General features: G+C 32.5%; 1 protein-coding gene across 5 annotated transcripts in view; it reads left to right on the top strand.

The window, feature by feature from the left end:
• The window catches only part of LOC114327471 (ATP-citrate synthase), a 266,730-nt gene extending 261,865 nt beyond the window's left edge, over positions 1-4,865 (top strand). For all 5 annotated transcript variants that reach the window (XM_028276104.2, XM_028276107.2, XM_028276106.2 and 2 more), the window contains one exon: positions 3,447-4,865. In XM_028276104.2, coding sequence (XP_028131905.1) covers positions 3,447-3,901 — 455 coding nt within the window. In that variant the 3' untranslated portion in view covers positions 3,902-4,865. The remainder of the gene's footprint in view (positions 1-3,446) is intronic.
• Positions 4,866-25,976: the final 21,111 nt, after the last annotated feature.

The raw sequence follows: 25,976 nt of genomic DNA, 5'->3' as shown, positions 1-25,976 counted from the left end.
CAGGAAGTTGTAAACATGATGACCGGTGTCGGAAAGTTGGTCGAGAACACTTCGTCGACGGAAAGTTAGTCGTCAACATTTGGTCGACAAACAGTTGGTCGAAGGCACAATTCATCGAATGTACACCTGGTTCCAAAAAAAACTGATACGACTCTTGACGCGTATTTTGTAGAAAATTGAGCAGTGTATTTTGAAGGATAAATACCTAATGTTTACATACTGTCAATGTCACTGCCAAATCTTAAAATTTGTCAGATAGCTTATTCTGTTCCACGGTTATTAGACTTTATTATTAATCTTTATTATTAATACTTTCTCCGCAACTGAGGGTATCTTATCAACTGTATTGTTTTTAAACAATAGATGATAAAATAAAAATATTGACAGTTCAAAAATATGAACATTATTGCATTGTGTGTGGCCTAAGTTTGGGCTGAAAACTGAAATGTATTACATTTTTACAAAATTTTGGAATGTTTAATCACGTAGACCAATTTTAACAGTTGTTTTCAATACAGATTTGAATCATCTACAAATAGTTTCTAATGTCTTTTGATGTCAAATAATTAGGGAAGCTGGAATTCAACAGTTTAGAATTTTACATTGAGTTAATGCAAAATTGTGTCGCATGTCAAAATTCTCAATGTATTTTAATTGTATTCATTTTTTTTTCGAATCCTGAGAAAGTTAATAAATATTTTTGAAAATTTTAAACTCAGAATGAAAGACTACATTATTACCGAGGGCTGAAAGTCCCTGAAAACTTCTATAATATTTATTTTAATAAGTTACAGGGATGAAATTAAAAAAAAAAGTGTGATATTTAATTTCAAATATTTCATTCAATAGAAACTGCTTGTTTATTCTAAGGGGCTTTTCGCCCTCGGTAATAATGTAATCTTTCATCCTGCGTTTAAATTTTTCTAAAATACTTATTAGTTTTTTCATGAATCAGTTGTTTGTTGTTTGTTTATTTTCTTATTTGTCTGTCATAATAAATATAATGTCAGATCAATCAAATACACTGCTCAACATGATGAAATCTTACTAAGAGTCGTATCAGTTTTTTTAGGAACCGGCTGTACAATTGGTCGACGAACATTTGGTCGAATGGATTCGTCGACAAAGACCCAAAGGGAATAATACGTGGCGGAAAAACGCCAATATATAAAGTTAGTTTCTTTGTACCATATCAAAAAAAAAATTATTTTATAGATTGCCAGTCCTAAGCCTTGGATAAAGTGTGAAGGGAAGTTTATTCTCACGATTACTTTACTTTTTTATTGATATTGACTGATTATTGCAGTCGAAAACATTGTACGGAAATGCCTCGATTCCCTAACAATTTATTTACCTCAGCATCTCGCATATTTCGTCTTGTCCGCAAGTGCCACCAAATTTGACTTGTCCGGAAATGCTCCATTCGCAAGTGCGCCGACACCAAAAAGAATGGTACATCACTAATTAAAATATCGGTTTATATTTGCTGTCTACTCTCATTTTTTCATTAAATTTAAAAATAATTAAGATTTAGAAAAAAAATTAACAAAACTCACAAAAATAATCGGATATGTATAATAAAATATTCCAGTTAACAAAATAAAAAGCAATAATCCGTCGTTTGTCAACATTAATCCCTTTATCCTAAAGATAAATAACAGTTTGTTGACGAAAAATCCATTCGATCAAATGTTCGTCGACGAATTGTGCATTCGACCAACTGTTTGTCGACCAAATGTTGTCGACTAATTTTCCGTCGACGATGTGTTCTCGACCAACTTTCCTAGACCCCATGATGACGGCCAACCAGCGGCGGTCGGCCAGATGAAATAGGTGAAGGCGAGCTTCACCAAAAAATATAATTAAATTAAGACAAAAAATATAAGTAGCATTATAATATCTAAATACTGAAATTAATTATAAACCTACTCTTTTTTAATTAATCCAAAAATTAAAAAAGAATTTCGATATGTAATCCAAAAATTAAAACTGTAGGTCCTTGACGGTCAGGTCCTGACCTGTGTCATTTGACTTCTATGACTCGAGCAAAGTGAGATGAAGACGTGGATGAAATATCCTTACTCGGTTGCACAAGCATCAACGGTTGTCATGGCAACGTGACGTCATTCTATCGGCACTGGGTAGTACCCAGATTAGCAAGTGCAGCCGAATTTAAAAATTAATCCGCCGTATTCACCTAGTAGTTGGATGCGTGCTATGATGGGCAGTATTCGTTTTTTTCGGAAGATGGAAGACCGCAAATCAGTTCAGCTGGCTAAAGGCTTTTTAGGAGATTTAAATGATTTTGAGTTTACCTTTTTAGCAACAGTTTTTAGCGACATTTTTCATATTATAAATTATAACAGATATTTTATATGTTCTTCAAAAAAAAACGTCCCTATGTAGATATTCATTTTTGTTTAAACTAGATAAAAAGGACTCGTCAATTAATACGTGATAAAAGAAGCGAAGAATTTTTTAATTATATTTTTGACAAAGCAAGCACAATTAACGTCATTAATACTTTGAAAAGATCTAATTGTGATGATGGTATGAGCACGAATGCAAATTCTACCCAATACAGAGCATTAATTTTTTTTTATTTAATATATGATCATATTTTAATGGAAATGGATGTAACTTTTCAGGGTTGTGATGAATTAAAATTTGTAAGCTTAGCAGATACAACGAAGTTTGAGTCATACAGTTTGATCATTCCTTCCGACGCTTTTCAAAATTTATTTTGAGTTTTTGGCAAAAAATTTACTAAAATTCAAAGACTTAAAAGAGAGCTCTGCCTTTTTTATGCTGACGAAAATTTAAAAAATGGGAATTTGCAAGAATTGGTTATAAAATTACAACCAATTAAAGACATTGTTACAGAAGCCTATAATTTGTTTTGTTTAATTCTGACAATTCCATCGAATACCGTATCTGTAGAAAGAAGTTTTTCGTGCTTAAAAAGGCTAAAAACTTTTAGTTTGACTGTTATCGCACTCATAGAGAACTATTAAATAAACTTGTGCACACGCATCCTTTCTACGAGGATATCTTTGATAGATTTGCTTCCATAAACGATCGAAGACTCGAGTTGATTTATAAAAATTAATTAAGTAAGTTCTATTAATCTATCTAATACATAGTGCTTTTTTGCTTAAGTACTAATATAAGTGCCATAAAAAGTTTTCAAGTTGTTAGTGCCCTAAACTCTAAACATTTTTTAATGAGAATTGGGCGCGTCATAGGTATAATGACGCGTCATAGGTATAAAGGAAATTTCCTTTGGGCCCGGCAGACTTTCCTCATCTTCACCAAGATTTATTGTTTTAATTGCAGATACGACGTATAATAAATTTAAATAACGTTGAAACATAGGACGAAATTTATATGTTAAATTAACAATTCTACTTATATAAGAATATAATTAACAATAATTTTGTTTTCAGGTATGCATCCTGCCGAATTCGTTAACCACATGAGGAACATTGGTCAGCTCATCATGGGTATTGGCCACAGAGTCAAATCTATCAACAACCCCGATCAGAGAGTAAAAATAGTCAAAGAGTTCGTCATGGCTAACTTCCCCGCCACTCCCTTACTTCAGTACGCACTAGAAGTAGAAAAAATCACCACCAGCAAGAAACCCAACCTCATCCTTAACGTCGACGGTGTCATCGCATGCTCCTTCGTAGATATGTTGAGGAACTGTGGTGTCTTCACACCGGAAGAAGCCCAAGAATACATCGACATCGGTGCTATCAACTCATTATTCGTCCTTGGTAGATCCATCGGATTTATCGGCCATTACATGGACCAAAAGAGACTCAAACAAGGATTGTACAGGCACCCATGGGATGACATTTCATACGTTCTACCTGAACAATACAACAATGATAATTAGAGTATAGCATTTAACTAGGTAAAAATCTTGTAATTATTGACCGATAGAGGTCTAGGCACGTACCGTGGCACCTTACGCAATCGGCTCAGTGTGTAAGATTTAGGTTTTTAGGATCCAAATGTTCGTGAAGATGAAACTAGTTATCAGTTATATTTATGTAGTTAACACTATATTGAAACATCGACATGTTAATCTGATGTTTTTATTACTTTGTTTATGTTATTAAAAAGCTGTTTGTGTACCTGCGGCATCGCAGCTGTATGATCGTCTATGAAAAGAATAATAAATAGGAAAAAACTACTCATGTTTCCGTCTTTTACATCGAAATTTATAGTGTATTGTTCCCATAGAGTCTTCTAAAGCTGTGATTGTAGGCTTAACTAATACCTCAAAAATATTTTGGTGCCTAAAAATTATTTTTTATACACTTGGTCTTTTTGTAAAAACAGTTTTTATTGATAATTGATAAATGGTTACCGTTTGTCTTGATGTTAACAACACAGTTGCTGTTAACATTATTACAAAATATATGCGTGTTTCATAATGCAAATAATGATTAGTATGCACCTAAATGTAATTGAAGTTGAATGGTAAATATATCTATTAGTAGATCCAACCGTCATTTGTATCATGGTTACTTTTTTGTTCTTGCATTATGAACTAACTGCTTAGATGTTCCTCTTTATATTTATATAGCCGAGGCGGAATATCGTTGTTGACCATAACGTTATCGTTTTCCATGTTATTTTAATAATAATTATTTTTAGATTTTTTATATTGTAGACGTTATTTATTTTTTGAAAAATTATGTTGTAACATTATGATTTAAAATTTTGTAAATGGTAGAATTTTCTGATAAATATAAGTGTTTTATTTTTGTGAAAGTCATTCACATGGATCAATGTTTGACTATTTTGTTAACATGGCGGATTTGATCATAAATATAATTTTATTTCATATATAAGAGTATTTTATTTCGTTACTGTATTTCACAAATTTTTCGTCTGTTTTGGATCGCTAGGCACTGGACCTGGACAGCCAATGGTCCACTCTACAGTACGGCATAAGAAATACGAAAGTAAATTGCTGTAGTAGGTAATGACAATAAGAAAGAAGTAATTGCTAAATTGAATTAAAAAATATCAAAAAAAATTGGTCCAAATAGAGGTTTTATTTCTCCGGAAATTACTTAGAATTTTACATGAACTATGTGTTGTAGTTTTTGATATTGCCCCATGTCATTCAGAAATTTTAAGTAAGCAAACATAAAATTTTTGAACATCAAATTCTTATATACAATAAAAGAATGGTTAAGGAATGCACATACAGTGATGAGCGCGCTAATAACCGGCAAAATAACGCAAAAGGTGGAAAACCAAACACGTTGTGAGCTAAAAAAAGAGGTCGGACATCTACCACTATGGATAGTTTTCACCTTAAGACGTTAACTAGTTGACTTCAGAACGTCATACGTTTACGTAAGACAAGGAGTGGAAACGCAATGCATCGTTTGTGGGCTAACTTTTTAACATAATTCAGCTTTGAGCAATCATCGCTAGAGGCGCAAGTGTTCGAATAGGTGCTACAAATATATTAGGTCTTATGGACTTATCTCTATCTAATTTACTTACCGTTGCACGTCATCCGCGTCATAGCCCGTGACGTCACATGATACCAACACGAAATATTTAGGCCGTAGGTGTGTTCTTTTTTAGAATCACTTTGCCGAGTACACTGGCATTATAGCAACTAGACATATTTTATTATATACGCGTAGAAATAATATTTGAAGATTTCTATTAATATTAACTTAAAGAAATACACAATAATATGTTTCATTTAATTTGTATAAATGGATTATAAAGCGATTTTATGAAGTACATTTGTTCGGAACACACTGTAACAACTGTAATCGAACGAAAGTGATATTTTGGCATAAATTGGTAACATTTATTTGACAGTTGCGCTGATGACACTTCATATTTGTTTATATTCTTTACTATAAGTATTTGTTTCATTATAGGTTTGTTCAAACTCGATACAAAACCGTTCTTGAATCGTTACGCTCATGCGCAGTAACACATTTTTCGTTACTGCGCATACTCGTAACCGTTCAAGAACGGTTTTGTATCGAGTTGGAACAAACCTTATATTTACTGTTTTTATTATGTACTTTAATGTAAGATTATAACAGAGAAATTCTTGTTTTCTATTTCTAAAGTTTTTATTTATTTACATTGAATATTAATTTGTTTTGCTGTATAATCCACTTCCGAAAAAATTGTGTGACGTATTTGATTTAAAATGAATTCAAGAATTTTTTGTAATTGGGCAACCATGTCAACTTAGATCTCTAACGTAGATAATGACGTGCAACAGTAAGTAAATTAGACGGACTGTATTTATTAACTAACTCATTTTATTCATGTTTTCAGCGTAATTAGACATTTAATTTATTGGTTGATTAGTGCTGAATATGTTTTATGCCAAAAATAAATTATTTTAACTTTATAACATATCGACGTGTGGTAAAAAGTGTATTCTTTCTATTCGCGGTGTGCAAGTACTTGGAAGGGGAAACGAGAAACGACCCTGCGCGAGTCGCGGAGAAATATTGCAACTATCTTAAATAATTCATATTGTCAATTGAAATTTTCAAATTGACGTATATTTCATACCTTCTGCCAATGAAGCAGAAAAATTATATATTGCTTCACAATATTGATATGATATGCAATTATTATATAAAGGTAAATTTAATTAATTTTATTTTGCTTGCAGTACTGCATTTTAATAACTAATTTTATTTACTACGTACAATTGTTGACGTTTTCATAACATAACCTGAATCTTATTTTTTCTTCTTATTATTTTTTTTGGACTATGGCCTTGACAATTATACAGTAACCAGGACTAATATAATTGGCCAATATAATTCAAAGTGCGAATTTTAGTATAGAGCGTAGAAATAGGGGTCGCTTTGCCGAACTTGCACGGTCCCAATACTATTGTAGATAAAGATGTGACATCAAATTTAAATTTGTCATTACTTTAATGTGGGACAGCTTATTTTGAAGCGGAAATATTTTGTCACATTATTATCTAACTGCCACATTTATATACCAATGGTCTGCAAATTAATTGATATCAAAAAGTTTGTTAGTTGAAAAAATTGAACTTAACTGTACCTAATTGTTTTTAAAACGTTATTTAAATTATTTGAAGTCTATTGATCCAAATTTTTTTGAATTATTCTTTTTATCAAAATTTAAAATGCTTTTTCTTTTGAACACGTCATTTATATTCTGTAAGCTTATATACAGATGTTTAAATTTAGTTAATAAAAATATATGTAAATTAACTACAGACGACAGTCTGACTTTTATAAAATTAATGTTAATTTTTGTGAAAAATTGGGTCTCAAAAAATGCATTGTTTCGACAGAAAAACTTTCAAGGTCCTCTTACTATTTATTATCATTATAATTTTCAGGTTAAAATAAAAACCAATAATAGGTAAAACACAAATTTTATTTACACCTAAGGAAATAACATACAAATGAATATAATCCATGAACGTTATAAATAACATAAAGACAAATTTTTATAAAAAGTCTTGTATTAACTTCGTTAAGTTCCCTTTTGAATTTATTATCGGAACGATAACTCGATATAAATCCCGATACGAAGCAAGTTCTTTTAGTGTAAGCTTTCTTGGCACTCGTATTTAAATAAAAACCACCACAACCAGTAATGTTATATTAACTACGAATAATTAATTATTTTCGAAATTTTCACATTCACTCCAATGAAAAAGTAGCACCTATCTCTACGCCAACTCCGCCTTAGCGACAAACCAAGCAAACAGGCAAAATAGTGTACACCAGTGGCGGCCGGTCAGGGTCGGCAGTGCCGACCCACACATTTATAGGTATAATGGATTTTTTTAATATTCAATTTATTCAGAGTTTATGTTATTTTTTGTATCTGTGAAATAAAAAAATCTGTCAGATAATACAAACTAAATTTTATTCATGGGTTTTAAAAGGATTCGACCAACCCGAGCGTTAAGTGAACCCTGCGCGTAGACTTTTCAAAAACTGAATGATCCGAGCCATTCATCTCACTGTTTTCGGCTAGCCGACCCCAGCTTATACCCAGCTTGACGATTTACATGTAAAACCCAACGAAATAGAAGTCGATGAGCAACCAAACATACATTTCTGTCCGTAGGCAGATACGGCACATTTAGATCTGCCGATGTTTCATTTGGAAGCATCGGCAGAAATTGTAAAAAATAATCACGCCGTTTTACGTCGTTTAATTGATATTGTAATTTTTTAAGTTGTCAGGAATTATCATTTATTTATAGATATTGTTATATTCCTAATTGATATAAGAAATAAAAGTTTATAATTATAAATTAAAGTCAAATTAAAATAAAGGTTTTCATTTTTCTCGACCACGGGCATGTAAATTTGGAACACCCTGTATAAAACAAATTATGTATAGGTAGATATAAAGAGAGTGATTCGGAGAAGTGTTTACGAACCTCGGAAACAATACGACCCAAGTAAACAATTAGAGTGATGTGTATAAAGAAAGTGTTCGCGGAAGGATTTGTCATTAACCACCGCTAACTAATACTCTAGTCTAGTGAATAAGATAATAGGTCATTAAATTTGTAAATGTTGTATTAATGTAGAAAGTAAAATTGAAATGGGGAATATTATTTTTTCTTGAAATCCATTGAGATATTTTGAAAAAGGAAAGTTTTGTATTGATGAATACGGATAATTGAAAGTTGCTTGGGATTGGTTGATTTTTGAATGCTGGAAGGGGTAATTTGGAAGTAGGAGAATGGATGACAAATGTGAAGGTAGAATGTTTTGAGCGATCGAAAGGCGAAGTCCAGTGTTCGAGAAGAGTGTACAAAAAAGTGAAACGCCGGTATAGTTAGTTTGTTGTTGAAGTTTAAAAAGTGAGATATCGTGGAACGAGTGTTAGGCCGAGTCGAGATAAGATATAACTCCTTGAGTCTAGAGTATCTCGGTTTTTGTTGAAGTGTTTGAAAAAGGTAGAACACGGCATCAGGAGAAGGCAGGAACGAGGGCGGTACGAGGCGTAGTTTTCAGAAAGGAGCAGAGGCTTTACTGGGAAGCTGGTACGAGTCGTTTGATCGCAACCCAAGATAGGAGGAAACGTGTTTTGTGTGAACAGACGCGATAGAAAAATCGATTTGAAAATTTTTCGTCTTTTAAATTTGAAAAAAAAACTGCAAAAAAGTTTTCAAAAAAAAAACAGTGTATTTTACTAACTTATACCAAGAGCAACTTTTAGTACTAGAATAGCTCATAATTTAATAATCTAGTCACAAATTCTTAAAAACTAAAGGCAAAAAAGTTATGCGATAAAATAACCCTTGACCTACCCAAAACGGACGCATATGACCGGTACTACAAATTCGCAATTAATGAAATCGATTCATCTCTGGAATATAAATAAACGTACCAATTTTCGTTTTTCTAACTGTTTTTTTTTGAATTTTTTTTGGAAATTCAAGAAACGAAAAATTTTGAAATCGATTTTTTTTAGAAAACCGTGTGTTCTACCGACTTAAAGGAAGAGTACCTTTTAGTACTAGGATACCTCATAATTTAATAATCCAGTGTCAAAAATGCTTAAAAGTTAAAGACATAAAAGTTATCCGATAAAATAACCGTTGCCCTACCCAAAACGGACGCCTATGACCGGTACTAAAAGTTCACAATAAATGTAATCGATTTATCTCTGAAAGATAAATATGCGTACCAATTCTCATGTTTCTAAATGAGAGCGTTCTGGCGTTATTTAAGAAAAACTAATTACAAGGTCTCCAAGATTACAAGGTGTAAGTCTCCATCATTGACATATATGAGGATGGACGGAGAACTCTCCTATACCTGACACAGAATCGGGTGTCCGAAATAGCATTAGACATTATCACTCTACACTCCCAAAAATTGAAATTATAATTTGATTTTCACAATGATGACCACAAGACAAATAACTATCAAATACGCCCATACAAACAAAACAATATTTGATCGTGTCGTGTTCGTAAAAATTTCTCCCACTTCGTATCAAAACATATACTTCAGCTTGGTATATTATGTTTAGGACACTTTTTATAGTCGTTGCTGTGTCTATCCTCTTATATGTCATTGGTCTCCATCCGTAAGACGTTCTTCCTAACAGGATAGACACAGTAACAACTATAAAAAGTGTCCGAAACATATACTGCGTTGAAGTATATGCTTTGATACGAAGTGGGAAAAATTTTTACGAACACGACACGATCAAATATTGTTTTGTTTGTATGTGCGTATCTGATCGTTGTTTGTCTTGTGTGTATCATTGTGAAAATCAAATTATATTTTAAATTGTTGGGTGTGCAGAGTGAAAATATCTAATGATCTTTCGGACACCCGATTCTGTGTCAGGTATACACTGTGAGCTCGTAGGTAGAGGGGATAATTAAAAATTCGCGAGCGCCAGTAGTGACAAGTTTGTAAACATTTACTGGAAATTTGCTTTTTGACGTTCTGCATTAAGAGTTGCATATTATAGCTTTTAAATGTCTCACGAAAGTTGTTGTATTAAACATAGAGGTAAATATTAACATAGAGGGAGCCTACCTTCCGCGCTTCCTGACGACAAGATCTCAAGGACTGGTTTGCTGCATCTCTTTCTAACACATTGTATCAAAAATCTATGATGACATTCAGTGTGAATATAGGCACGGAAGAGGGGGACAACTGTAGCAGCTTTACTATGCGTAAGAGTGAAACAGCACTAATCCAAATAAAAAAGATGGTGTCGTCACTTCGCTCTGAATGACACTCTCTCTATGCTAATATATAACTCTATGGTATTAAAGAGTGTCGAAATACTGGTTACAATAGTAACTGTGTATTCTACAACTTTCCTGTCGCTAAGCATAAAGTGATTCAACGACAAAAATGGATTGATGCAATTCGAAAAAAACTAAGTAAACACAATTTTAATTTTAAAACGGTAGAAAAATTTGAGCTAAAGGATCAGTTAGCACACTCTCGAATTTTGACGGTTTCAGTTTTACAATCGAATCCTGAAACAAAATTTGAATGCGTGAACATAACGACCAATCACAGCAAACGTAGGATGCCGTTAACTGTCATTCATAAGTTAATATTTAAGAAGTATTATACTATAATTTTATTAAATTATTCTACTTTTTTGCAGAATACATTTTTTCTGATATTAAATGTCAACATAGACGTCAAAACGATAAGCAACATCTTAAAAATAATCATAATGAATAATAAATTCTGTACTTACTGCTTATTAATTATCGATTATAATCCAGTTACTTCTTTACGTTGTAAATATTACACGATAAGAATTAAATAATAAGTTTGAAACAACTATTATTTGCTTTTCTACTGTCCTCTTTAAAATTCCGGCCGAAATAGGAACACTAGTCAACCGTTAGATGGCGATAGCAGCCATACCAGCGAAACTCACAGAGTATAGGCAACACTTTTTTCTTTCCAGAAAATTTCCGGTAAAAGTTATACATACTAGTAACCCTGTAGGTAGGTGGCGATACCAGCGAAGCTCGGAGCGGATAGCAGAGTTCTCCGTCCATAGATATACAGGGTGTCCAGAAACGCTACCGACAAACGAAGACAGGAGATTCCTCAGGTAATTAAGATAATTTAACCCAATTCACTTAGTCCGAAAATGCTTCTTAAGGGAGCTAGAGCTCTTTGAAGATGGCGTCTTGTAATTAGTTTTTCTTAAATACCTCCAGAACGCTTCTATTTAGAAAAACAAAAATTGGTACGCGTATTTATCTTCAAGATATAAATCTAATCCATACATTGCAAATTTCTAGTAGCAATCATAGGCGTCCGTTTTGGGTAGGGCAACGGTTATTTTATCGCATAACTTTTTTATCTTTAACTTTTATGCATTTCTGACACTGGATTATTAAATTGTGAAGTATTCTAGTACTAAAAGGTACTCTTGTTTTAAATCGGTAGGACGCACCGTTTTCTAAAAAAATCGATTTGAAAATTTTTCACTCTCTGAATTACAAAAAAAAATTTCAAAAAAAAACTGTTTAGAAAGACGAAAACTGGTACATTTATTTATATTCCAGAGATAAATCGATTTCATTAATTGCGAATTTCTAGTACTGGTCATAGGCGTCCGTTTTGGGTAGGTCAACAGTTATTTTATAGCATAATGTTTTTGTCTTGAATTTTCGAGAATTTTTGACACTAGATTATTAAATTATGAGGTATTCGAGTACTAAAAGTTACTCTTACTTTATGTTGGTAAAATACTTCGTTTTGTGATGAAAAGTTCTTTCAATTTTTTTTCAAATTCCAAAAACGAAAAACTTTCAAATCGATTTTTCTAGAAAACGGTGCATCCTACCGACTTAAAGCAAGAGTACCTTTTAGTACTAGAATACCTCACAATTTAATAATCCGGTGTCAAAAATGCATAAGAGTTAAGGACAAAAAAGTTATACGATAAAATACCCGTTGCTCTACCCAAAACGGACGCCTATGACCGGTACTAGAAATTTGCAATCGATGGAATCGATTCATCTCTGAAAAGTAAATATGCGTACCAATTTTCGTTTTTCTAAATAGAAGCCTTCTGGAGGTATTTAAGAAAAACTAATTTCATGACGCAATCTTCAAAGAGCTCTAGCTCCCTTCAGAAGCATTTTCGAACTAGGTGAATTGGGTTAAATTGTCTTAAAATTATCTGAGGAATCTCCTGTCTTCGTTTGTCGGTAGAGTTTCTGGACACCCTGTATAATACTCTAGATTGCGCCCTGTCATCTTAAAATGGGTGTCGGTTGCGACAGAGATAAATGAGCCTATTTGGTGGTTGGTAGTCTCTTTTTAATTTAAGGGGAATATCGACGACGTGACTATCCCACTTTATCGAGTAATATGTGTTGAAAGTTGGAGCGGGTGGTGACGAGAAATGGTCTTTGGTCTTCGGACGTGGATAATCATGGTTCGAATCCCATACCAACTTTACCTTTTTTATTTTTATTTAATTAATATTGCGTTTATTAGATATTTTTACATCTGAAAAATGGACCTAAGTAAATCTAGCAGATAATAAATGTATGTATAGTAAGTTAATATTTGAATACATAATTTGTGAATTGCATAGTAAAATAAAAGTCATTCGTTATTAATATAAATTCGTCCTTATTCGAATGATGGGAATAATGTTTGTTTTGCTTCTACTTTTTAAAAAAATTGTAACAATAGTTTCATAAATAACAATAATGTCTAATTACTTATAATTGAATCGGTCATTTCAAAAACAGCAAAGTCCACAATTTTCAGAAACTAACTTTTTGAGAGGAATAGACTCCTTTAAGATAAACGTTGTGTGCAAAAACGACACCAGTCCAGTAAAAAAATTAGGAACAAAACTACAATATAACTCTGAATTTTGATGTCATCCATTTCATCCATCTTTCGACTATATAGTTAGTTTTATTTGCTCTTCTGTAAAATTAGGAATATGTGACTCATGTTGTTTTTGAAATGACCGATTCAATTAATAAATCAATGGTACAATATGTTGATATTAATTATTGGTAATTTTTTACGAATATTTTTAACAATTACTTTACTATTCTACCATTAACTTATTAAAAAAAAATAACATTGGCTTTTATATTTTTAAAAATCTATACCTAGGTACCTACACAGTTTTTCTTATTTGTTATATATTTCTTTGCATAGATTTATTTTAGAGATGTAATATCTAATAAACGCAATATTGATTAAATTAAAAATATAAAAAGTAAAGATTGGTATGGGATTCGAACCACGATTATCCACGTCCGAAGACCAAAGACCAGTTCTCGTCGCCATCCGCTCGAACTGTCAAAATATTTAAATAACACTCAATAGAGTAGGATAGTGACGTCGTCGATACTCCCCTTGAATTAGAAAGAGACTACCGACCTAATAGGCTCATTTATCTCTGTCGCAACCGTCACCCATTTTAAGATCGCAGGGCGCAATCTAGAGTATCATAGAAAAAAGTGTTGTGTGATTTGGTAGAATGCGATCTTACTCTTTAAAAAACATGTCACGTATTTCAGCGCCATCTCAGCACCTGGTTAAATGGAAGGATACTACAAATCTGACCTCCACATAAGTGGTCTGTAGCTTCGACATGATAGGTGTGAAATTTTAAACGCTCTTGTTGTTGATTGGATAGAAAGGGTGCCATAATCTAGCCTCCATGCTAGGTACATAGATAGCCTCCATACGGTACTTCCAATATTTAATATTTTATTCAATTGGAGAATAAAGGTAAAACACAAACAACTTTTGTTTCTTACTTATTTATTTATAAAATAATGTGACATTTTACATAGAAATATGAGTATTTAATTTGGATTAAATAAATGTTTACTTGTTGAACTTTTCCACTGTCTGCACAAAACAGCTGAACGGAGCCATTAGACACACAACAAAACGCGAAATAAAGTGTGTATTTTAAAACTGTTGGATAAACAGTACCTACAATCAGAAAAACTTACCTTTAAAAAGATACACGATTACAAAATAACAAAAATATCAAAAAACACGACTGCATGAATATCAGCTTTTTATGGTGACACAAACACAACACACAACCGACCATATAAAATAACATGAAAATAACTGAACGACAACGAACGAACGAACACGAACACTGAACACAGATTCACAGATAGCGCAGGATTTGTCAAAAGTCATGTTCCACCAATCACAATGCCGACATCAGCGCCTCTGGCAAAATGGAAGGAAAATAAATACGATTACATGTTTTTTAGTAGAGTTCTCGGGGCATGTAGAGTATTTATCTATGTCTCCGTCCATCCTCTTATATGTCAATCATAGAGTTATATATTAGCATAGAGAAAGTGTCATTCAGAGCGAAATGACGACACCATCTTTTTTATTTGGATTAGTGCTGTTTCACTCTTACGCATAGTAAAGCTGCTACAGTTGTCCTCCTCTTCCGTGCCTATATTCACACTGAATGTCATAATAGATTTTCGATACAATGTGTTAGAAAGAGATGCAGCAAACCAGTCCATGAGATCTTGTCGTCAGGAAGCGCGGAAGGTAGGCTCCCTCCACGGTTCTTAGACAGGCTCCCTCTATGTTAATATATACCTCTATGATGTCAATGTTCCTAACCTAATTTTATTAGGTTATGTATGTTTTCTTCTTCTTTGGTTTATTGGCCTCCACCTACTTTGGTATTTGGCCATCTCCTCGCCTCGGAATATCCGAAAAATCCCTTATTCACCTACAATTTGGAGTTGATATGGGACAAATACAACAAAGGCAAAAACGATAGGCCTAAAACTCTCCAAAAATTATGAGAAAATATTTCTGATTTAATGAGAGGTATTATTTCGGAAACATCTAAAAGACACTTTTACAATAGGTTGAGTTATCGTTCTGCTGCTTATGGAGGCTTATTTGAACATTTTTTGTAAATACATTTATTTAGAACGTTTTTTTTATTTTTGTAGAATTTTTACTTTCTTAGCATCGAATTAGAACACGAATAAGATATCACAGCCTACCTTCGGACCACCTGATGCCTAGAGTCACTGCTAAGACAAGTCATCTTCTGGAATTTCGAAGGTTTTTGGGCACCGTATATTCTTATTCACCGACCCCATAAACCTCCGAGTAATCTGTTTGCGTCAATTTAGTGCCGAAAGTCCTTATCATTGATCCTGGCCACCAGGTGCTCGGAGTGTAGATGAAGATAGAAGATCCAGTAAAATAAAAGAAAGCAAGAGAAGAACAATAAAGGATAAAGCCAAAACTGTATGTAAGGATGGGACAAAGTAGGAAAAACGTATAAAATTGTAAAATAAGTAGTAAAAAATTATTATTGTAAGTATTTATTATAGTAGGGGAGCGAAGTATGCTAAATGTGCAGTCACTCGAGCGCTTTGGGGACCTATTGGGTCGTGAAGAGTAGGTCCTAAAACCAAAAAAAGTTAAGTAAAGTTTTTCATTTTAGTGGGGACTTTCTATTTTTAATTTAATTTTCCATTTCCAACAATCGCCTTTTTAGATTACAGCGCAATCTATCCATAATTCGAAAAAATGTTTCGAACAAAAGTTGCTTATTTTTACGTAAAGAATCCAAATTTTGAATAAAAATTTGGGGTTCCTATTTAAGATTTTCAAGTAACCCCCCACCCCACCTCCGTGGGAGGTCGTGTTTGGTACCATTCGATAGATTTTTCAAAAATATTGATTAAGTGTATTTTGCAGTTTTTCGATGTAATGTTTATTTTGCGAAATATCGCGGGATTTGTATTTAAAATTTTAAATTTTCTCCCCACTCCTCTCCGTGAGGGGTCATGTTTGGTATCATTCGATAGATTCTTGAAAAATATTGATCACGTATTTTTTAGTTTTTCGATGTTACGTTCATTTCGCGAATTATTCGCTTTTTTGTGAAACTTTTTAACTCATCAGATTTTTGAAATATACACTGTTTTGCATGTCCTTAACTTACCTTATCTTAATCTGACAATTTCGAGTATTTTTAAGGATATATTTTTTTCGGGTCCCCAACGAACCGCCCTGTGTTAAGAGCCAATATATGGTAGAGGTACGTCTGCAGGGCACCAGGTTTCTCCCCATATGATAATCTGACGGGCTCCAGTAACTGCAAAAATCCCCGCTTGGGCTCCCCTACCATTATTAACGCAAATTCGATTTAAACAACAAATTATTTTACCGACTTTCCGGTACTTTTCGCAACATAAATTTTCCTTTTAGATAAAAATGGTCACTTTTGTGTTAACGTAACGTTTCGGGAGGGGGATGGTACAGAAAAACGTAACGGTGTGTTACATGGGGGAGGGGGTCAAAGATCTTCAAAAATGGCGTTACGTAATAATCCACTACTTCCTCAGCACAGCGGAACGTTTAAATCAAAGATTTCATTCCTAATACAATATAGGCTCAAATTGGTGAAATATACTCTACTACCTTTATTTTTGTTCTCTATTAATATAAACGTCACTCAGACAATAAATGTAAGACAATATGTTAAGGTCATAATGCTGACAACACCTTCTCCAGCATTTCATTTTATTATTATAAACAACTTCTTAGATGTCTATTAACATTACAATCTGATCAGCATTGATTACTAAGCAATAGGGAACTTGCACATTTTTTTATTACATAATAATGCTCAGTTTTGTTTAAAAATGAGATTTCCAAAATTTTACGCTTCAAACACTCATGATAACTTAGAAGTACAAATTTAAAATCTTCTGTGATTTAAAATAGTTCAAACGACCCGTGACGTCACATAGTTCTACTATATGGTTATGTTTATGGTTATATTTAGGTATATTCTTCTTCTTCTTGTTTAGTTTATTGGCCTTCACCTAGTTGGGTATTTGGCCAGCTCATCGTCGCGGAATAAGGGAAAAATATTTATATTCTAATGAAATTTATCGTATGTCGTTGTAATAATGCATACCAGTTTGTTGAGATTGAAGTTTGATATAGTTTTTGAAGGAAAGGAAAGAAGGTTTACTATGAAAAATAAAACACTATAAGTGTTGTTTAGTGCAATTTAAGTACATGTTTTGTTTTTAAAATAGTTCAAACGATCAAAAACACTTGTGACGTCACATAACTGTATTTTCTACTGACGTTTAAAATGTCTAATTTAAAATTATATATAATTTTGTTTACTTTGTTGGTGCAGAATGTAAACACACAACCATATGACGTCACGGCGCGTTTTGGGCTAGCTGCAATAATTTGAATTTAGAATCGTCTTTAAGGGCCAAACGGAACACAAAAAAAACTTTTTTATCTTTGATACATGTTTTAAATTGTGTTCTGTTGTGATTTATAACATTTTGTTTTTCGAATTTAAAATTATATGCAAGTTCCCTATTGTTCTCTAACCTAAATTACTATCCTCACCTTTTCAGTTACGTACCTAAAAGCGTTCTATCCTTTTCTTATTCTAGAAACATAACTTCTTCCTCTTGATTCGTCTAACAGATCTGTACAAGATCTGAACAAAGTGAAATATTTTTTCTGGGTCATTGTTTTGCCCATTTGTTTTCATAATATATTAAAAAACAGTAGAATTCTTTTTATTGCAGTTGTAGTAATAAAGTAATAAATAGTGTAGGTAGTACTTACATCACTAACGTTCGTACATTATATGTAATTACTTGCAGCGTTTGTCGTTATTGGTAGCCTTCTATAACCCGGGGATTTTCGCACCCTCAGCTCTCCTTGAATCCTACCGGTACCTTTGTTGGGCACTAACGAGCTGCTATGAGGACTGAATGCCCTTTTTTGAATGTCTGTTCCTGCTGAGGCGAATTTAAACACCAGACTTGCCAGACCGGTTGGTTTGGGACATATATGTAAGACTGTAGAGTAAATTTACAATTAAGATGCAGTAGAAATAAACAAGCCAAGACACGTTAAATGCTACTAGGAGCACTCCCGAATCATAATTTACAATGTATATACATTGTAAATCCCAAATCATGATTTCCAAAGTTAATACATTGTAAATTATGATTCGGGAGGATTTCCAAAGTTTATACATTGTAAATTATGATTCGGGAGTGCTCCTAGTATAGTAGCATTTATCGTGTCTTGGTTTGTTTATTTCTACTGCATCTTGATTGTAAATTTAGTATAGGTATTGAGTAGGAATGGGGTTAGGACATGATTTCGCTCTAATACAGAAGTTGAGAGAAAAACATAGCTTGTGTATAGCAGGCTCGTATACCTCAAGTAGATCTGTCGTCCACTGGGATTGTGGAAGAACACCTATCCGCTATGTAGCCCGATCAAAGAACAATCTGACCCCAAAAAAATAAAGGAAGGATGCAAATTTGGGAATAGGTAGTTGAAATTGTCTATTATTATATAAGAAAAAGTTTACAATTCTACATCCCTTCCATTTTACAAAAATGGAGGGGAATATCCCCCTCTCTAAGGTGAAAAATATACATTCAAAATAAGACCGGAATTAGATAAAATTACTAATTCTAAACAACTTTTGTTCTATAGAGTTTTTTCACTAAGTCAATACTTTTCGAGTTATTTGTGAGTAAATATGTTTATATTTAACAAAATAAAACGTGTTTTTGGACGGTTTTTCGGAGATAACTCAAAAAGTAAGTATTTTAGCGGAAAAACTATTCTTAGCAAAAATATAGCTTATAAAAAATTGAAAAAAAATGGTGTATACATGAGGTCTATAGACCCAGAAGAAGCAGAGTTGCAACTAATGAAAAGTAGGCTCTTCTTCGTCAAATTCCAAATCGAATATTTCAATGTGCAATAACCCAAAAACGGAGCACTTTTCGGGGAAAATTCATTTCAACTTTTTCAAAGCGTTTAGAAAAAGGTTTATTTTTGTTTTTTAAAAAAACTTGTAACATTAAAGGTAAGTGAGTTACGCTCAAAATATTGTTGGCCCCTTTTATTTTTTGGTAAAAAAAATCGAGAAAATCACCCCCTAATTAGCATCACAAATAAATTTTATTATTACCACTTCACAAGTTACTTTTTCTATGTATCTATTATTTATATGATCTGTAAGTTTCATCGGTTCAAAGTGCTTATTGTTCAAAAAGCTGTAGTTAAAATGGCCTGAACGAGTAACTAATCACGAGTTTAGGCAAATTTTGAACAGCCATAGCATAACCAATTTTTGTCTAACAAGAAAACAAAAAATCAGAAATATTCCGAAAAGCAAAACGTACATTTTATTACTCTTTTAGATTTTTGGTATTATCTATATATATAAAAGAAAGTCGAGGTTGTGTTAGTTACACCATTTATAACTCGAGAACGACTGAACAGATTTTTATGAAATTTTACATGTATATTCTAGCGGTCTGGGAATAGGATAATATGGAGTTTCATACCCGTACGTCATAAGGGGTGTTGCCCCCCTTGATATATTTTTTTAATTTTTGGAAAAACCGTTTTTTACTATTTTTATGAGATGTAGAAGCAAAAGATACATACAATCCTAAATTTTCAATTTTTTATCTCAGACCGTTATTTTTTAATAGCCATTTAAATATTTTACATCTATATATATATAAAAGAAAGTCGAGGTTGTGTTAGTTACACCATTTATAACTCGAGAACGACTGAACAGATTTTTAAAATTTTACATGTATATTCTAGCGGTCTGGGAATAGGATAATATGGAGTTTCATACCCGTACGTCATAAGGGGTGTTGCCCCCCCTGATATATTTTTTTAATTTTTGGAAAAACCGTTTTTTACTATTTTTATGAGATGTAGAAGCAAAAGATACATACAATCCTAAATTTTCAATTTTTTATCTCAGACCGTTATTTTTTAATAGCCATTTAAATATTTTACATCTATATATATAAAAGAAAGTCGAGGTTGTGTTAGTTACACCATTTATAACTCGAGAACGACTGAACAGATTTTTATGAAATTTTACATGTATATTCTAGCGGTCTGGGAATAGGATAATATGGAGTTTCATACCCGTACGTCATAAGGGGTGTTGCCCCCCCTGATATATTTTTTTAGTTTTTGGAAAAACCGTTTTTTACTATTTTTATGAGATGTAGAAGCAAAAGATACATACAATCCTAAATTTTCAATTTTTTATCTCAGACCGTTATTTTTTAATAGCCATTTAAATATTTTACATCTATATATATATATATATATACATCCCGCTATCATTATGTCATCTTTTCATGTTGCAGTCATTTGGCATCACCAAGAAATACTATCATTTTCGAATTTTAATTCGTGTATGTTTGTTGAGCGCATTTTTTAACGCCCTGTATCGTTCTCAGTTTTCTAAAATTTTAATTTTAAAAATTTAAATTATATACAAAAATTTTTACACTTCATAACCATTTTGACTTCCACCACATAAAAATGTGTATTTCCCATCATTTTGCCGCTTTTCGACGTTGCCACGAGTTAAAAATACCGATCTTTTGAGGACAGGTAGAAAAGGTCTATTGTAAACTTAGAGGATGGAATATTTTGGTAAAATATTCCATCCTCTCAGATTATAAACTACATAAAAGGTAGGTTCTTTACCTGTTCAGCTGGATTACCAAGCAAGGGTCTAAATATTTTACGAGTTGAATTGTGTTTATTTGATTTCATCTGTTAAATTAAAATTTCTCATACCGACTTAAAATATTTGTTTGAAAAATTCATTTTATATTTTCGTTTAATTTACTTAGGGTTTTTGGTCAGAATTTTGAAGAAACGCTTGGTTTGACATAAAATTTGGGACACGTACCTATAGCTAATATGTTAAAGAAAAAAAGTGATATTGTGCCGATATGTGATTTTGATCTGGAGGTGAGTTTCGTCGGTTATAGGGTATGAAAACAAATACGTTCAAATAAGTCCGGAATTGGATAAACTGACTAATTCTAAGCAACTTCTATTTTATAGCGTTTTTCACTAAGTCAATACTTTTAGAGATATTTGCGAGTGAATATGTTCATTTTTCAACAAAAAAAAAAACCTTTTTATACGGTTTTTCGCAAATAACTCAAAAAGTAGGTACTTTATTGAAAAAAAATTAGCAAATAGTAAATATAGCTTATAAAAAAGTGAAAAAATGGTATATGTGTCAGGTCTGTAGACACAGTAGAAGCAGAGTTATTGCTAAGCTTTGTTTTAAAACCAAGAGGAGTAGGTAAACTAAATGGCAGATTCACACCCAAGAAAGTCACTAGAAATATCATCAGATAAATCTTCTTTTTTGGTTGATCATATCGGCCTTTGACGGTAATCTTGACTAAAAATCTAAAAATAAAAGGAAGAACGCAGAAAATACAAAAATTGCTGATAAAATAAATAAACTGACCTATGAAATGCCAATAGTGTCAAAATTTGATATGAGTAAAATTGCCTGAGGTTGTACCAATTACAAACAAGGTGTACGGCGCGGGAAATTTGAATGACTCCTCTTGTTTAAAAACAGACTATAGTGAAAAATAAGCTCTTATATCTCAAATTCCAAATCGAATATTTTAAAGTGAAATAAAAAAAATGAAACACTTTTCTGGGAAAACTTATTACAACTTTCTTAAAGTGTTTAAGAAAACGTTTATTTTTATTTTTTTTTAAGTTTCCAGCAGCAAGAGTAAGCAGGTTACGCTCAAAATACAGTTGTTCCTTTTTTTTGGTTAAAAATATTCTAAAAACTCCCTCTAATTAACAGCCCAAATGGAATTAATCGTTACCACTTCACAAGTAACTTTATGTATTGTTTGTGTTTGTAAGTTTCATCAGTTCAAAGTGCTTATTTGTGGAAAAATTTGGTTTTAAAGTAAATTTTTTTAAATCTTTAATTTTGAAAAAAAGACTTTTGTCAAAATAACTTAAAAATTATTAGTGATACCAAATATCTTAAAGAGTAAAAAATGTAGGTGTTGCTTTTTTAAATATTTGGAATTTTTTGATTTTCTGGAAGACAAAAATTGGTTAAGATATGGCTGTTCAAAATTTGCATATACATACTCGTGACTAGTGATTCGTTCGAGGCCTTTCAACAAAACCCCTTTCAAAAATAAGCATTTTGAACCAATGCAACTTACAGATCATATACAGGGTTTCCCCGAAAATAGTGCGTTCCTTAAAGGTATAGATAGAAAGCACAATGTAGAGCAAAAAAGTCTTATAACATTTTATTCTAAATTCAGCCGTTTGACCAAAAAACGAAAATACATTTTGATATGCAAATTGATACTCAATTAGTAAATAAACAAGGGGTCCCATTAGATTAAATTTCACAGTCACAGGTTCTTCTACGCCATGTTGCCAGGTCATATAAATTTATGAAAATAAAAATTTACTCTTATGGAGAACAACGTAATTTTTGTTGAAACGGTTAACTTTAGGAAAAAATGTTACAACACCTTTTTGTTCTAAATTGTGTATTATATCCACACCTTAAAGGAACGCACTATTTTCGGAGACACCCTGTATAAACAATACATTTATCTAAAGTAACGTGTGAAGCGGTAACAATTAATTTTCATGACTTTCTTTTGCCAAAAAAAAGGGAACGATTTTATTTTCAGCGTAACTTGCTTACTTTTCACGCTAGAAACTGTTTTAAAAACACCAAAAAAAATTTTTTTTAAACACTTTAAAACAGTTATGATGAGTGTTTCCCGAAAAGTGCTTTATTTTTTTGGTTATTTTACGTTGAAATATTCGATTTGGTATTTGACGAATAAGAACCTATTTTTCATTAGCTGCAACCCTGCTTCTACTGGGTCTACAGACCTTATACTGACACCTCTTTTTCATAAGCTATATTATTGCTAGGAATATTTTCTTCGATAAAATATGTACATACTTACTTTTTGAGTTATTTGCGAAAATCCGTCCAAAACGTGTTTTTCTATGAAAAATAAACATATTCACTCGCACATATCTCGAAAAGTATTGACCTAAAACTTTTATAGAACAAAATTTGCTTAGAATTAGAATTAGTCAGTTTATCCACTTCCGGACTTATTTTGCACGTATGTTTTTTCACCTCCAAGAAGGGGTGAAAGTCACATCCAGGACAAGAGAACATATCGGCATAATCTCACTTTTTTCTTTGGCATTTTAGCTACGTGTGTGCCAAATTTTATGTCAATCCAAGCGGTTCTTTAAAATCTGGAGGTTTTGCGATATTTTATCGTGAGTGAATGGAATAATAATTATTACAACGGCAATTATTGCCGTTGTCACTTTTAGATAAGAAGTCATTATCACAATGATATAGTCAGGTTAACTGAATTGTATAATTATTGTTTTTATCATTAAATGTGAAAACCTAGAATTATCCATGTCTGTCCGTCAATAAACACAACTCGTCTATTAGTAGGACAGAAAGAATGACAAATAAGGTGTCAAATGAAAGCCTATAACCAAAATATGATATTACATGTGAGAAGTTTGACCTCGGACTGCCTGTTCCAGAGTTGCAACCGAAAGTACTGTTTTAAATTCGTCGAAATAGTACAAACTATTGGTCAACACGACTAAGAAAGACCAGAACAAATACATACTTCCGGTTTCATGCCTGTCTGTTCGTCCATATCTGTAGGTGAACAAAATTCATCCGTCATATCAGCTGACAAAAAGTTACACGAAGGGTTCAAATATCGACTGCCGGTTCAACTTCCGGTCACTTTTTGTGAAAAATTAGAACTTACGATGTCCAATTGCTTGTTACAATTTTTTTTATAAGTGTTCTACTCTATCTATTCTGACTTTTCATTAACTTACTTAGATCACATATAATTTAATACAGTTTTGATGTCAGGGTCTTCAAAATTTATGTGGTGAGTTCCGGTATGTGATGAATGAAAAACGACTCCATAAGCAGAAGAAAAAAGTGTTCTCAAGACCTAAGACAATACATCGACTCACAAGAGCGTTGTGACAGTAGCAAAAATTCGAGTTGGGGTTCTAATTACTTTCTCATGCGGCTTACTCTCCTGACTTGGCCCCCTCCGATTATTAAGTGTTCCCAAATCTGAAGAAATGATGGGCGAGTCACAAAGTTTCACAAAAAAGCGAATATTTCGCGAAATGAACGTCAGATCGAAAAACTAAAAAATGCGTGTTCAATATTTTTCAAAAGTCTATCGAATGATACCAAAAACGAACCCCCACGGAAAGGGGTGAGGAGTAAATTAAAAATTTTAAATACGAACCCTGCGATATTTCGCGAAATGAACATCAGAGTGCCAGTGTGTGCTTTTTTTCTGGGGATGAGTACCACCCCCTTCTCGAGTGTGAAAAAATATAGGTCCAAATAAGTCCGTAAGTGGATAAACTAATTAAATTCCTTGTAACTTTTGTTTTTAGATGGTTTTTCGCAAATAAATCAAAAAGTAAGTATTTGATCGAAAAACTATTCCTAGCAAATATAAAGCTTATAAAACAGTAAAAAAAAATGATGTATGTATGAAGTCTGGACACACAATAAAAACAGAGTTGGAGCTTATCAAAAGTTGGTTCTTATTCGTCAAATTCCAAATCGACTAGTTCAACGTAAAATGTCCAAAAAATAACGCACTTTTCGGGGAAAACCCGCCACAAATTTTTTAAAGAGTTTAAAAAAAGTTTTATTTTTGTTATATAAAAAGTATCTATTCTATCACCATCAGCATCAAAAGTAGACCGGGCAGTATCGTCGCCCCCGCTAGCGAAATTATTCCGATTCGATTTTTTTGCACAAACTTACTCAAAAAGAGGTCCTTATAACATATCCAAAGGGTGCCGGGCGGTGCATTGGTCGAAAAATTGTTTAAAAAATTTTTTTGAAACAAATTCACAAAAACAATTTTTTCATTTCGAACAATTTTTTTTAGATAACTTGTGTCATTCTGGGCAAAAAAGGTGTCTTGCCATTTTTGTTTAAAATTGATTGTTGTCGAGTTATATGCGATTAAAAATTTGAAAAATGCGAAAATGGCCATTTTTAAGTCTTAATAACTCGATTAAAAGTTATTATTATGAAATTAAAAAGTGAGCAGATCAAGTTTCAAACCCTTGCTTCAAGGTCCTTAAGAGATTTTTGTCATTATTTTATTACAAAGCTGTTATTTTTAATTATTAATAATTAGCGCTATAGTCCCGGATTTATCGTCGCCCCTGTTAGTGAAATTATTCCGATTCGATTTTTTTGCACAAACTTACTCAAAAAGAGGTCCTTATAACATATTCACAAGGTGCCGTGGTCGAAAAATTGTTTAAACAATTTTTTAAACAAATCCACAAAAATAATTTTTTCACTTTGAACAATTTTTTTTTTAGATAATTTTGGACATTCTGAACAAAAAAGGTCTCTTGTCAATTTTCTCTAAAATTGATTGTTGTCGAGTTATACGCGATTTAAAACCTGAAAAATGCGAAAATGGCCATATAACTCGACAAAAATCAATTTTA

The sequence above is a fragment of the Diabrotica virgifera genome, chromosome 1 (assembly GCF_917563875.1).
Source record: "Diabrotica virgifera virgifera chromosome 1, PGI_DIABVI_V3a".
Lineage (NCBI taxonomy): Eukaryota > Metazoa > Arthropoda > Insecta > Coleoptera > Chrysomelidae > Diabrotica > Diabrotica virgifera.
Note: the sequence above shows the minus strand (reverse complement) of the source record. Positions and strands in the feature narration are given on the sequence as shown.